The sequence below is a fragment of the Sinocyclocheilus grahami genome, unplaced genomic scaffold (assembly GCF_001515645.1).
Source record: "Sinocyclocheilus grahami isolate Dianchi unplaced genomic scaffold, SAMN03320097.WGS_v1.1 scaffold57.1, whole genome shotgun sequence".
Taxonomy (NCBI): Eukaryota; Metazoa; Chordata; class Actinopteri; order Cypriniformes; family Cyprinidae; genus Sinocyclocheilus; species Sinocyclocheilus grahami.
In genome coordinates this window covers 2050048-2065504 of record NW_015505236.1, presented here as the reverse complement: position 1 = coordinate 2065504, position 15457 = coordinate 2050048, and the positions used below count along the sequence as shown (strand labels likewise).

General features: G+C 35.8%; 1 protein-coding gene and 1 pseudogene across 2 annotated transcripts in view; one reads left to right on the top strand and one right to left on the bottom strand.

Annotated features, from left to right (window-relative positions):
• LOC107584125 (brain-specific angiogenesis inhibitor 1-associated protein 2-like protein 1) overlaps positions 1-7846 on the bottom strand; it is a 35252-nt gene extending 27406 nt beyond the window's left edge. For both annotated transcript variants that reach the window (XM_016270588.1, XM_016270589.1), the window contains exons 1-3: positions 7775-7846; positions 7494-7580; positions 422-483 (exon numbers count right to left, since the gene is read on the bottom strand). In XM_016270588.1, the coding sequence (XP_016126074.1) occupies positions 422-483; positions 7494-7580; positions 7775-7844 (219 nt within the window). In that variant the 5' untranslated portion in view covers positions 7845-7846. The remainder of the gene's footprint in view (positions 1-421; positions 484-7493; positions 7581-7774) is intronic.
• A 1356-nt stretch (positions 7847-9202) lies between these two features.
• On the top strand, positions 9203-13771 carry LOC107584187 (transmembrane protein 130-like; annotated as a pseudogene).
• The last annotated feature ends 1686 nt before the right edge of the window (positions 13772-15457 follow it).

The following is a 15457-nucleotide window of genomic DNA, read 5'->3' as shown; positions in this document are numbered from 1 at the left end:
AAAAAAAAAAAAATCACAAAAGGCTCCAAGGTGTTACTGATACTCGAGAAGGTAACAAATTACATAAAGAACCAAGGATATTAAAACTACAATTATTATCCAGGAACATACTGAATACCTATAAATATATACAGCTTCTTCTGGAGTTAGAGAGGAATATGAGGGAAAAAAGTGATGCATCAATATCTTAAACCATATTGAAAAAAAAAAAAAAAAAAAAAAAAATCACAAAAGGCTCCAAGGTGTTACTGATACTCGAGAAGGTAACAAATTACATAAAGAACCAAGGATATTAAAACTACAATTATTATCCAGGAACATACTGAATACCTATAAATATATACAGCTTCTTCTGGAGTTAGAGAGGAATATGAGGGAAAAAAGTGATGCATCAATATCTTAAACCATATTGCATACTTACAGTCTCCTCCAGCTCCAGTTGGGCTTTCTTATGCACTTCTGAAATCTCCATTAACACCACTCCTGAGAAGAAAAAATTAAACCTTATTGCTACATTACTGATATTTATATATTTTTTTTCTAGTTTTGTTTCCATCTCGACTGGAAAAACAGTTCAAAGTTGCCTTCTGAAAGGTATGAAGTTGTACTTTGTACTTGTTGAACATCTCTGTACACGACACCCTTATGACTATAGGTTTTTCGTGCATTTCTCCTACTCTGTATGATCGGCGTCATTTCATCTAGCTGGGGCTCCATTAGTGCTGCTCATAAAAACAAACTTTACAGCAAACAAGCAGAGGTGAGCTGTAGCATTATCACTCATCCAGCAGTTTTGACAGCATCATTAGCATGGCAAGATCAGCAGAGTGGGTCAGTAAATGCCATCTTTGTACTGAGAGTATCAGCACCTGCTCTGTGTTTTCACAACCCCTAGAGATGCACAACCTTACAAAGGTTACAGGGCATCCCTGCCAATGGATTATGGAAAGCCTAAATGGATTATCAGTAGTGCCTACAAATGCAGATGAATAAGTATCAGTAAAATCAACTTTTGATTGTATAAAAGCCAAATGAAAAACTGGTATGCAAATTATAGTTCACATAATGCACATTCATGTTCAAACTTGCACATAATTCATCAGTGCACATTATTCCTTTTTACTCTGCTTAATGAATCTCTTTGGTTGGATCAGGGGAAAAAAACAAGGGTGGCAGTTTCCCATCCAACAATTCTCCACTTTGAATATCCCATTTCACAAATATGCCAGATTACAGAATAAATGAGATGCGAATGATGTTTGATGTTTATTTCAGATGATTTACAGTAGTCTGTTGGTTACAATAGATTATTTAAAATCAAGGAGTAGCTGAAAAGTCATAGTTTTGTTGCATGTGTTCTGTTCTTTATGATTATGATAGTTTGAAATGCATTTACTGTAATAAAAAAAAAAAAAAAACATTTAATGAAGGAAATATCAATGTGCAAATGTACCTGCCAGAAACTGAATTATGTGTTTGTGTGCCATATTATGTTCTTTTTATATTATCTTTGACAATAAATATTGAGAGAGTGACATCAGAGAGACTCTGTAACAGCTGAGATTGTTTTATTTTTGGAAGGTAACATTTTTGCAACCTAAAACAGCACACCAAAACATTACAAACATAATTGCAGTGTATCAGATTAATAATTCCTATGACAAGGAAGAACGTTTCCTGGACATGACAGGCGATGCTTTCAATGACAAGATAATATTACACAAGAGACCTGAGACCTGCTTTCTGACAATAAATCCAAGCTACAACAACAACTGAAATTACTGTGTGAATCACAGTATTCCCATGATATGTCATTCAAGTACACCTACATTTATTTGGATAATATAAAAAGTACAGTGCACTCTCAGTGAAATGTGTTTTTAAAGTACAATTAGAACGCCTCGGGTATAAAAGAACAGGCTTGGGGATTTGCATGTCACTGTGATCTGTGAACGCCACATGCATGAGAAATCTTCTGTCCTAACACAGACACCTCCAAGGGGAAAAATGTAAAGAAAATTTTGCAAAGAAATATGTACAACCTCAAATGGAGGAAATGCTAGCTAGTGTCAATGCCAACATGAATTGCTGTTTGCAATCCATTTTACTTTCATAATCTGACACTTCTGTAAGTAAAACGGATATTCAATGATTTAAAAATACCATGACATTTAAGAATGGACAGAATACAAATTTGCTAAAATATTGTTCAAATGGCTAATTTGTAATTAGTTAAAGGGGTCATAGGATGCCCATTTTCCACAAGTTGATACGATTCTTTAGGGTCTTAATGAAAAGTCTGTAACATAGTTTGGTTAAAATTTCTCAATGGTAGTGTAAAAAAATCCCTTTTTTCCCCTGTCAAAAACAGCTCTTTTCAGATCAAGCCGTTTTTGTAGCATTTTCCTTTAAATGATAATGAGCTCTGCTGACCCCGCCCCTCTCTTCCAAGCTGCTCTCTGAGGGACTGTTTACTTCAGCCGCATTCATCGTGAAACATTATTAGGAAAGGCGATTTGCAAAGATTCATTACAAAACATTATACTCACTTCTTCCGTAGATGAGGCTGGACCATGAATGACTCGTGCGAACATAGACGCATTAATGTAGATTGGGGGCGAATTCCCTTCAGAAACAATGTAATCCACTGCGAGTTCAGATGTCTGGAGTAAATGATGACTGCTATGCTCATTATTACATCCAACAACAGAACACCTCAATCGCTTAGGAGTCATTCTTGTCTACATCTGCTCCGGCGGTGAAACAATGGCGGACTAATGACAGCTCACTCAGGGCGGGTCTAAGATAAGACACCAGTTCAGTCTGTGCTGAAACGCTACTGTCAATCAAACTATTGTGGGAGTGACCTGTCTGTGTGACGTCACACACACAGGCATCTGAGATCGGCTTGATTTGAGAAAGGGGAAAACATTTAACCAGATTAAAAAAAAAAAACACTGGGTGGATTTTTATCATTATAGGATGGTTGTATACACATACTGTGCATGTAGCATCCTATGACCCCTTTAACATTACCCAAAAACCTACACAGGCAAAGTGACATCAGCAGAAAAGAAAAGTTGTTTCAAACTGGAATAGCAAATAATAACATTTTGCTTTAAGAGTACAAGTTCAAGGATTTGTTTTTCTATGAAATCATGTGCACTGATGATTTGACCACAATAAGAGCAGTTTTATGCATTAATAAAATAAACAAGGTCAATTTTGATTTTACGTTGGCTTTAAATTCAACACATTCACACATTCTACGAATAAAGTTTAACAAATGTTACCATTTCAAATGCATTACCTGGTAATATTAGGGTCTTGTGCTTTTAACACGAGGAAACTTACCCTATCTATTTTCTGAATTTATGTTAGATCTTATTGCGAATGATTCATCCATGCTTATGATTCTTTTTTAACTTATAATTGGTTCAATTAACAACTGGTAGACTGAACCAAGATCAATAGTATGAAAGAAAAGATCTATCGCTATTTTTTACAGCCCAACTTTAATTAACATCTACTTTATGCACTGAAGAAATGGCAATGGGGGGATTGTTGAATTTGCAAAAATGCCTTTCGTATTTCCTACATGATTCATTTATGTTTCTCATCTAAACATATTTTAGTCTTGTGCCATTCATTTAATGTTAAAGGATGTTCAATCTTTTAGAATTAATCATGTTGAAATGTTAGAAATTAGTCATGTTTTCTCTGGAAACTCCGCCCCCTGTGAACGCGCGAAGGAAAACCAATTAACTGCTGGACAGTCCGCCATTTTCACTCTAGCTTTGGACGTTGGAAGCTGGACGTTTTCGCAGTGGATCGCTACAGTGTGAAGGTAATTAAAACTTTGAACTGAAATGCCATTGAGAAACAATTAGTAATCCATTTGAACGTATTTTCCCGGAGGTAACGTTTTTCTGTGCTTATTTTATCGAGCAACCCGACGGAAAGGCAAAGTTAGTGCTAATGTTTAATGTGGTTAGCCATAACAGAACCCCTGTTTAATACCATGACGTTCATACATTTTTTGCAAATTGTGTACAATCCTTCAGGCATATTTTCCCCCATGTATTACGACTAATTCGTGTCAGGGAGTGTCTGGTGGCGCCAACTAATGTGGGGTGGGGGAGGGATGTTACTTACAAAACGTTAAAATGCCTTCTGGCTGAGCTGTAAGTTATACCTTTATAAATTTGATCACAAAGAAAATACTCGTTATTTTGCAGACTTTCCATTTCAAGATGCATCATTCACTCGGTGGTCTTAATTGCAACAAATGGGAAAATCCTGTCAGGGAGTGATTGGTGCCCGATTTATTTGGGGTGGGGGAGGGTATGTTACAGAACGTTAAAATCTCATAAAATGCTTGCCACACTCACATTTAAATAACATATTTCAAATCCGCAACAAAATCTTACATGAATTGTCTTATAGGTGTTGTATCTTGTGCTCAAATGACGTTATAAAAAGCTTCAGGTCGGCCCAGCCAATACGAAAAAAGCGCGCGACTCAGGACACCGTTTCTATAGCAACCGGAGCTCTAGCTTCAGCTACAGTAACGCGATGATTGGCCTTTTAGTTAGAAGGCGGAAATATTCCGCCATGTTGTGAATAGGGCAGTAAATTACAAAGAATCTGGAAATACGATACATATCACAATACAGGGGTTATGATACAATATATTGCAATACTGTAAGAAATAGGGCTGCACGATATTGGAAAAAGCTGACATTATGATATTTTGTTTTTCTGCGATTTTATATATATATATTGCGATATGAAAGAAAAATCACCAGATGACTTAAATAGCTAACTATTCTTGTGTTTTGCCCACCATATACCTGTTTGCCCTCATCTGACCCATGCCTGTTTCATGACCACGTCTCTGTCTTCGTTTCAATAAAGCTTGCATATGGATCCGCACGTCTCACGTCTCGTCAGCCCCGTAACACTAGCGCACATTGCTAGTCTTGATGTAAACAATTAATCCTATGCTATATATTTTTAAAACGTATTAAACTCACGACAATATTATGCATCTCTCACGACTTTATATCCCGCATTGAAGCATATATTGGGAGTTTAGTTTTGTTAATTGTTAAACTTTTACCACAACACCTGTTTGATGGTGTCTTGTCTTTTACTTAATGTTTGTTTTATTGAATTTTACTCTCTTTGAATTGTCTAATGGATATGCTGTCGATGTTCGTAGTCATTCATGGAATTTAAGCAATTTGTTTATCTTAACAAAGTTTCTGTAGCACATACTGTGTGAAAAAATGTATTGTACTGTTAAAAATACAGTGAATTGATTCAAGAAATGTTTTTGCTTGTCTTGCTACTTTTTTTAAAAAACTGTATTGTATTAATGTTGTAGCTAAGACTAGTAGATGTACAAAATACATTTATTTATAAAAGCCAGCTTACAGTATTCTAAAACTAGAACTAACCAGGTTAGTTTTATTTATTGAGAAACCACTGCATATAAAAAATGAAAGACATTAAAATCACATTTGTTTAACAAACATAAATTATGTAGCTTTAACATATCTAAATCATGTTCATTTAACAAACAATTTATATAGCTTTAACATATTTAAATCATGTTCATTTAGCAAACATAAATTATGTAGCCTTAACATATAAAAATCATGTTGAGTAAATATAACTTTAATATGTGCAACCGATGTACATATTTTTGTTATGTTAATTCAACAGGTTTTTTTTTTCAGTGTGGGCAACTGGTTGTGTTTGTTGTCTTCTAATGTCAAAGTGCTTTCCTAGGGTTTAGATGAAAACTACTTAGAGTCATTCAGTGAAAACTATAAATAAGGAAAGAGTAATACAATTATTTGAGGAAAAAAATATATATACACTGATTTATTGCCTTAATGATTGCTGGGAAGGCTGAAGGAGTTTAAAAAGCATTAATGTGTGTCAGCGGTGCTCAACTGCCAACCAATTTACTGTTGTAAATATCTTAACAACAACAACAACAAAAAATCACCTGTAAAATGCTCTAATGGGATGATAAACAGCCACATTCCCACCAAAGGACATTGTTCACTTCATATCATCAAGCACCTAAATAAAACGGTCTCTGAGAAATTCGCCATGTTCCTACAAACCACATTCTGGTTGCTGTTTGTGCTGTAAGATATGTCTGTCAAAAGCAATTCCACCATAATATGTCAAACACCTTGACATTAAGGAACTTGTTTCGTTAAAATAAAAGTACACGTACATGTGAATGTTCGTGGTCTTAATTTTAGAAGAGCGTGTCAGCAAAGGAAAAAGGGTGGTGACTAAACTGAGCACTTCTTACATTCCAGTCATACATCTCCGACTGAATGTTTAAAGTCCCTAGAGAAATCACTTTAAGAACTAAATGGAGAGTTACAATGGTAATTCATTATGTAGTATCATTTGATGAGACATTTGGCCCAGACATGCAGTCTGCAGTTCATATTAATTACTACCAAGTTCAAATTGTGTTAACCAACATTTATTTGTAACTCTTCCAGAACTTTCTTTCAGGTCTGTTAATGTTGACACAATGCTCACTTAATCAAGACCTTGTGTCAATCAAGTGTCACAAGCAATCATAAGCTATGCATTCCTTATATACGGAATACGTTGTCATAATACTCTTAGAGGTCATTATGAAAATTTGCAGATAAGGTTTGCACCAGTAATCACTACAGCATTAGAAAGGTACAGCATAAGATGGTGATATAATGCATGGTCTTATGACTAAACTAAATGTGAATATCGATGGCAAGCACTTTGAATTTGCATGTTCCACTGGAACATTCGAGCTGTGATGCTTTTCTCAATGGGATCAGAGGTGGAAAGTTTTGTAGACAAAGTCTCACAGAGTCACTGTATACTTTGTGTGTTTGCTGGCGGTCTGTGGTCATTTGAGCTGCCTGAAAGGGATTCCAGGAAAAACTAGGAACGATAAAGCCAGTGAAGCTCAGTAAATCACAAAAGAACACTTCACTGGAAAGCAAAAGCTCAATTACAGTAAGTAAAATGTATTTGTACTAAGAACGACGTATACCACTTTTGGGTAAATTAACAGATTAATGTGAAGGCAAAGCCATTAATCTTTGTAATTTGCACAAAAAAAAAAAAGGTATAATTTTCTTTCACCGGATCTGCGGTGGCGAGTATGAAATGTTGCCATGAAACAGATGGCGGTTTATAAATCACAGTAAAGCGTGGTCATTATTTCCAGACGATATGAATCAAACTGATGCTGAGTCACAAAAAGTCAACAAGAACCAAACCTGTCTGGGGCTTCAAGCAGATGCAAATGTGGAACTCTATCTGAGAAAATGAGGAAATAACTGGCACAGCATATTCCAAGACATGTTGTGTACAATGAATCATCTGCTAGGAAATGTTAACAGAGCACATCTATATCAGCGAAGGCCAGATTAGGACCTCTGGGCAATGGTTTATAGATTAATACTCACCCAGCTCCCTAGAAACAGGCGATACGGCAGCATTTTCCCCAATCTTCGAGACTGCATCGAAATATACCTTTCCAGCATAGGTCATTGCTATGAGAGAGTAAATAACTCATATTGATTAACAGGAACTGGTAGCCAGACTGCCTGTATTCCAGACATTTTGAGAGAAATATTGTTCTTTTCTTTGTCAGAGTTTTAGGTTTATTGAGCTTTTATGGGATATTTTATGCAACAATGTAGGGTTATGTATATTTATTATTTTGTAAATGAACTGATTTGATTACCCGTCACTGCTTTCTCGTAGCTCTTCCCCAGGTTAACCAGATTCCGCAGTCCTGGGTTAAACTGTTCCATCACATTCTGGAAGAGCAGGAAACAAAGCTCATAATTTTAAGTTACAGGGAGAGCAGCTTACTGCTGCTGAATGAAACTTCGAAACTGACTCAGATTAATGCGCCCACCCCAGGGAAGATATTTTCTATAATGCTTTAGTTTTTTGTCTATACAATCAAGTCAGTGGTATCGCAATGTTGTTTTGGACCCCATCGACTTCCACTGAATGGACAACACTTAAAACATTCTTCAAAATATCCTCCAGCTTTGGAAATATGATGATAAGTAAATGATGACATCATTTTAATTTTTGAACTGTCCCTGTTTCTACATTTTAAAAGTGCACATATTTCCCCATTATAGGTAAATCACATTTTATTGTCCCTGCAAAAAAATGTACAACACACTTTCTAAAAATACCTCTACTGTAGCTAAAAATACCCTTGATTAATCATTGACTTATAATTCTAATTATATTGCCTATGAGATCAAAGTCCTGTGGCCCTTTGTGTCTCTATTGAAATGCCCTTCTGTAATGTAATTCTGGGCAGTTCCTTGGCTAGTTCCCAAGAACACACCCTTGGCAAAACAATGAACAGGTATGCAATAACAGAAACAGTTCAGCACAAACTGGTTCCTTAACTCAACCCAGAAACCCAACTGAAGCACTTTAAAATGCACTCATGCCTCTATTGCACAACTTAGGTACCTTAATGACAAAGCAGGGGGTGTGGGTCCTAACGCCCCAGTGTAGTGACGGAGACACTATACTGTCAAAAAGCACCGTCCTTCGGATGAGACATTAAACCGACATTAAACTCTCTGTGGTCATTAAAAATCCCTAGGATGTCTTTCGAAAAGAGTAGAGGTTTGCCCATTGGCCTCTGATCATCATGGCCTCCTAACAATCCCCATATCTACTGATTGGCTTCATCACTCTGTCTCCTCTCCACCAATAAGCTGGTGTGTGGTGGGCGTTCTGGCGCACTATGGATGCCGTCGCATCATCCAGGTGGATGCTGCACACTGGAGGTGGATGAGGAGATACCCCCTGACAATGTAAAGTGCTTTGAGTGCCTAGAAAAGCGCTATATAAATGTAATTAATTAATATGTAGAGACTTTTGCATCCTCTAAAATCTATCCAGAAACCTGTAAAGGAATGAGCTTGTGAATTAGTCATGTTTCTGCATGAATTATGTTTTCTTCGGCATCACAGCACACATCATTATTCAGATGAGCATAAGGATTCAACACGTGGATATGATTTCAAGCCTTTACAAAACAGCATGAAAGACATTCAAGCTTGACTCAGTCATACTTTCACAAGTCACAAGCTGTCGTCTGTACACATTTAGAAATCAATTCTGACGAGTCCACATGAACGGGTATGTATAGTTCTAATTAATAGACATAAACATATGTTTTTCTATTATGACTAATCGTTTAGTCTTCAGCTTTAATATTCATGTTGAATGTTTATATTTCAAGCTGCAAATTGATTTCCATCAGAATCTGGAGTGTTCTCGTTCTCTCACTGATTTCCTCTCTTACTTTTGGGATACCCGACGAGTTATCCCATCAGTTATCTGGTAAGCTGTCTAGTCCTCCTGTCTTTTGACTTGGTTGGTTACTTAGTGGTTACATTGTTTCTATTTCACTATAGGAAATATCAAAGGAAGGATTATTTTCCATCAAATGGAAGATAATTCAACATACTTGCGGGATAGTGGAAAGTTGGCATCTTACATACCCACCCTGGTTTCATTTGAGCACTTTGACCCGAGACATACCCTGCACTCACTTTCACATACGCATGGGACAATGGGTGATTGTTATGCGAATAAATACATAAATTTCAATCAACTAAATGTTTATCATTAAAAAGCTTTTCTTTACAGTTGACATTGTTTTTTTAGGGAAGTGCGTAAAGGCCCAGAGCCTTTTGTGAAATGTCACTACACGTCCTCAGGGAACTACACATTTCAACTGAGCATTGAAGCCAATACACCCCAAAATTCCAGATGGACTGGCCTGTACTCTATAGATTTGACTGTGTTAGGTGGGTGCAGAATCATTATCTTTCTTAACTGACTCTTTATAGCTAGTACCAGTGGTGATAACATGTCAAAGATTCTTTTGTTTTGTAGATGCCATAAAGACCATTGAATTGAGAGGCGCTTTAATTTATAACGTCGACCAGAGCAGCAGTCTGTCCTTTCATGTTGGAGGAAGGTAAATGCATTTCAAGAAAGTAAAAAAATTATTTGGGACTTGGGAGGTCTATTATTTTTATCATATAGTCTTTCATTCTCCAGCATCCTGTAAAAAGTCAACAGACTTGACTTTTTATTATTTTTCTATTGCATGTGATGTGTGTAGTGAAGTGTGTAGTGTGTGTCGATTTTTACAGTGTAGTTTGGCTGTGCTGGAGAGTTTTGTCTGAATGCTACACACCCAGTCCAACTTCCTGTAATTTAGTCAGGCTCTACGGGAACATATTCAATCTGAACTACACCTTCAGATCAGTAGGACCGCATTGCTTAGATCTGAGTGTAAGAAACAATATCAGCAACCTCCAGACATCCTACAACATCTATGTGCAGAGTAGCCGTAAGTATAATACTTGATCTCAAACTATTTATCTTTCTTCAGTCCACTGGAAGAGTAACTTTGAAGTGTTTCCTGTATTAGTGGAAATCCTTGTTTAGCCTATAAAGTATCATATTCTTCATGTTAATTGGAACCTAAAATGGCACAAAAAATGAAAATTATGTCATCATGTACTCACTGTCATGTTGTTCCAATGACTTTTCTTTTGTGGAATGCAAAATGTGATATTTAGCATAATTTCAAAAGCTGTTCCTTTGCATTCAATGAAAGTGATACAAGTGAATGTGGACATATGTATGGGGACATATGCAGTGATGCATGGAAAGATTATCCATGTAAATGAACATGGCCATTAAAAATCACTGCTTGCATCAGGATATTTTGCCTGAACATATTTGGATTAAAAAAACATTATTGTATAGCTTTAGGCCACTGATTATTCATGATTCATTCAGCCTCAGCAGAGAAGTCTGAATTACCCAACAGTATAGCATTTTGACTTCATTATGGCTTCTCACAGGTTGCAAAAAAACAACAACAAAAACATTAGAAACAACATAAACTCCTTCATACAACATGCTAGTTCCAGTCCTCAAATTTGATTGGTCGAGCAGCATTCCAGAAGTGTGGAGACAGTCCAACAGCACTGGGTCTTTTCAAGTTTTAGACAGACTGTGTGAGTTTTATGTGTTTCTCTTTAGTGTCTTTTATACTACTTCGTTAATCCCGTATAGGTGGTGACAAGTGACTGTCTTAATGAGCGACTCATTGAATCATTATTCAACAGATTCGTTCAAAATACTGATTCATACAGGAACTAAACAATGCCACGGCGTGTTGCTCGAAAATGTAATGTGCGGTTTGTCCTGTGGTGATAGTGATGAAAATTGTTATTTATTATGCAATACCCTTTAAACTCTGAGCAAAAGAAATTACTCCAAATGTGTGTTACCATAAATATAAGCCTACTTGTATTCACTTAAAATAAAATTCACTTAAATAACAAATTAACTTAATCTTTTTAAACTTAGACCTAGGCTATGTGATTGAATAGTGATACATCACCTTGCAAAATTACTTCCAATAATCCAGAAAATTGGTTAAGATAAATGTGTGCCCCCTAAAAGCACAAGTGCTCCTGCTTATGTACAGTAAAAGAAATTTCACATCAAATATTAGGCTGTGACATGGTTATGCAGTGCCATTTCCCACTCATCTTTGTTTGCTCTTTTTCACGTGTATATATGCTTTCCTCCTAGCTGTGAGTCTCATCTTCATTTTGCCCTGTGCTGCAGTGATAGTTGCTACTCTCATATTCATCTCTGTGTCAGTGTGTCGTCCACGGCAGCAATCCCTCATGTCTAAGGCTCTGGTGAGTGATTCAGATCAGAAAAGAGAACAAGAACACACAATAATGTGAACTTGCTTATTATGTATTTAAGCATTTTGTGGAACTGCTTTTAAGTGTAACATAGTTTGTCCACTAGAGGTTGACATAGACCAGAAAGTAGGCTATTTAATGAAACAACCTTTGTTAGAGGATTATTTTTGTTAATCTGTATTCTCTAACATTATTATTCAAGCAATGAGTCAGTGTTTCTTTCTTGTGAAGTTGGTGGTTGTGAAGTTATGAGTTAAATACTTTATTAGAGGTGATGCAGTTATGAAACCATTTCTGTCCACTAGGATGATTCAATGTAGTCTTAAAAGATAGATGAAATAGTTTTTAATAGTGTTTTTTATTACCTTATCGTAATTTGCTGAAATAATTGTTGGAATATTAAATTTAAAGCTGCAGTCCATAACTTTTGGCGCTCTAGCGGTTAATAAACAGAACTGCGTGCGTCTTGCGGAAGAACATTGTAGCTGGAGCTACTTCTCTCTGTTTATGTCTATGGCGAATCACGCAGGTACTGGGCTACTCCGCAGCGGTACCTACCCGAACCAGTCTAAAATAATCCGCATATAAACACTTATTATAGGTGTACCGTAGTGATTAAGGACAAGCCAAATACACGGTTTGGAAAATGGATTCATGGTGTGTACTCGATTATTATATACATTTTGTAAATTTTGAACACAAAAAAGTTACGGACTGCAGCTTTAACAGAATATCGAGCCAAATTGATTTATTGCTAGTTGGTCAGACTATAATTCTTAAAGGAGTTTGGATTATTTTGTGTATTTGGTGTAATTAAATGTGTTTATGCGGTTTAAGGTTAAAAAAACACATTATTTTCCACATACTGTACATTATTGTTGCTCCTCTATGCCCCGCCTTTCTGAAACGTGTCGATTTTTACAAAGCTCATCGTTCTGAAAAGCGAGGTGTGCTGTGATTGGCCAGCTATCCAGTGCGTTGTGATTGGCTGAATACCTCAAGCGTGTGATGCATCATTAAGATGTCTTAAATTAAAACCATCGTTTTTGGACAAAATACAAGTCCATAATCTATAATAATGTTTCCTCCAGTGAAAACTTTAAACTCTGTTGTCCTCTCACATTAAAATCCATCAAAATATTGTCTGGTTTTGGACTGTTTTTGCTAATAAATGATGCTTGATCTGCAAATCACAATCTTCAAGATCTCTTCTGATTCAGATGAGAGAACTGATTAAAGCAGTATTATGAATAGAGGACTTGTATTTTAAACAGCTTAATGATAGATTTGTTTATTAAAAGCACAGCTTTTCGCTTCACAAGGCATTCATTGATGGACTGAAGTAGTGAAGTCAGCTACTTTATCAGCTGTTCTATATGCTCATTCTAATGGGATCCATTCACTGTAAAGTAGTGACAAATTTCTCTAAATCTGTTACGATGAAGAAACAAACTCATCTACATTGTGAATGTCTTGAGGGTGAGTCACAGGGTGAACTTCAACATAGTGGCTATGTTTATGCAACTAGCCATCCTCCTGGAAAAATCAAATTTGCACTTTTCATAAAAACTAATTTTCATAAGAATTATATTTTGTCCTCAATTTATTCACATGTAGGCCTACTAGTTTTCCAGTAAAGGTTTCTGTTTATGAAGGAAATGAAAAATGACAGGTCAGCACATCCCTCTTAAAACAGCAGAGTGACAGTTTGAAGTGTAATTTTAAGATTATTGTGTCCGATTATATATAATCTGATATAAGAGAATATGTATTTAGGTGTCATTGCCAATTATAATAAATGTCTCTTTTTCTCTTTTTGTGTGTCTTCAGACGGCAGATATGAATTATCTCTCCTTCACAGAAATCGAGCTGCGTGCCAAAGATGCATCTGTCATAACAAATGAAGCCCAGCCGCTTCTTCATCATGAGACTTCCTACAGCACCCAACCCTGATTGCCCAGTCTACATTACACTTGAAGTATTCATTAAAATCAATCTTTCATTGAATTCTTTTGTCATGTTGTCTATTTATTTACAACTAAAACTAAGATAGAAAAAGGCAGGTCTTGACCAGTGGTGTATAAAGTACCTGAAAGCCATACTCAAGTAAAAGTACAGATATCTTACCAGAAAATGACTTTGGTAGAAGTTGAAGTCACCGTTTAGAATATTACTTGAGTAAAAGTCTTAAAGTATATGATATTTATTGTACTCAAGTACAAAAACGTATTTTTTTAAATCTTAAATGTACTTAAGTATTGAAAGTAAAAGTACAAGTAAATGCAAGATTGAAAAGAAGCAAATAAATATATACTGTATATAAAAATGTTCATACACAGTTTGAGTAGCAAGATTGTGTTCAGTTTTAACTCTTTCTTCCATTTTGTATTTGTGGGTAAGAATAAGAAGCACTTCATCCTGTACTTATTGTCTTTCATTCCAACACAAGAAAACATTTCTGGAATCTGCATCTGAAATAGCATTTAGATGTATTTACACAGTTTATGTATCTCAGATGGGACATGGATGCATTTAAACTGCAGTTACAGATGTATAAATAGGCCTAATGTTTTGTTTTTAACATAAAAGGTTGAATACTGATATTTGAAATAATTTAAACCATGAAAAAATAGTCGAAATGTGAAATTAAAACCGCCAGTAGGTGGCATCAAGTGACTGTTAATGAGTGAGTCATTGAGATTCAACCGATTCATTCAAACGGCTGATTCTTTCAGAAACAAAACATTTGATTGTGTTAATGAGTAAATCACTGAATCATTTATTCAAGCTGATTCATTCAATAAGTAAACACCGTCCACTGCTCAGAGACACAAAACAGTGCTGTGATCTTTGTTTGGAACTATTTTCGTTTGCAAAATTGAGCAAAAACAAGCAATATTATGTCTAAAATGTAAGTCACTTATTGCTTTTCTGAACATGTATAAACGGATTATTAAATGTGTTCATGCTGATATCTGCAGAAAAACGGTACTCTTTGTGTGATATAGATTAAGTTAACTATATTAAATTATAGAAATATAAAAAGCATACAGACGCATTTTTGCCGTCTACAATTTATAATGCCTGGAATTTTGAGTTTTAATAGACTAATAAATCAACGTGCGTGCACTGTGTGTGTGATTTGGTGATATAGCCTACTTGATAATGTCAGATTGCACATCATTACAACAACACTTACCATATTATCGCAGACGATGCTGTATCGCACACCCCAGACTCAACTTGAATGGAAAATTAATCATCCGCGGTTGTGCGTGCACTTGTTTGCACATGAGCAAATGTGTTTTTAGGAGTCTTAACTTGCAAGCAGTGTTGCCAACTTAGCAATTTTGTTGCTAAATTTAGCAACTTTTCAGACTACCCTAGCTACTTTTTCTTCCAAAAGCACCTAGCAACAAATGTAGCTATTTTTACATTTTATTTGGCTACTTTTAGCAACTTTTGATAAGTGACTCAAACAATAAAAAGGCACACATTTTCCATCTAAATTTCCCAAAAAGAGGAAACCAAAGATGCCTAGCAGTACACACATCACATGAATTAAGTTATTGCTATTTGCAATTGTTCAATTTGATAATAATAATAATTTAATAATTGTTCATTTATGATACACGTTGTTG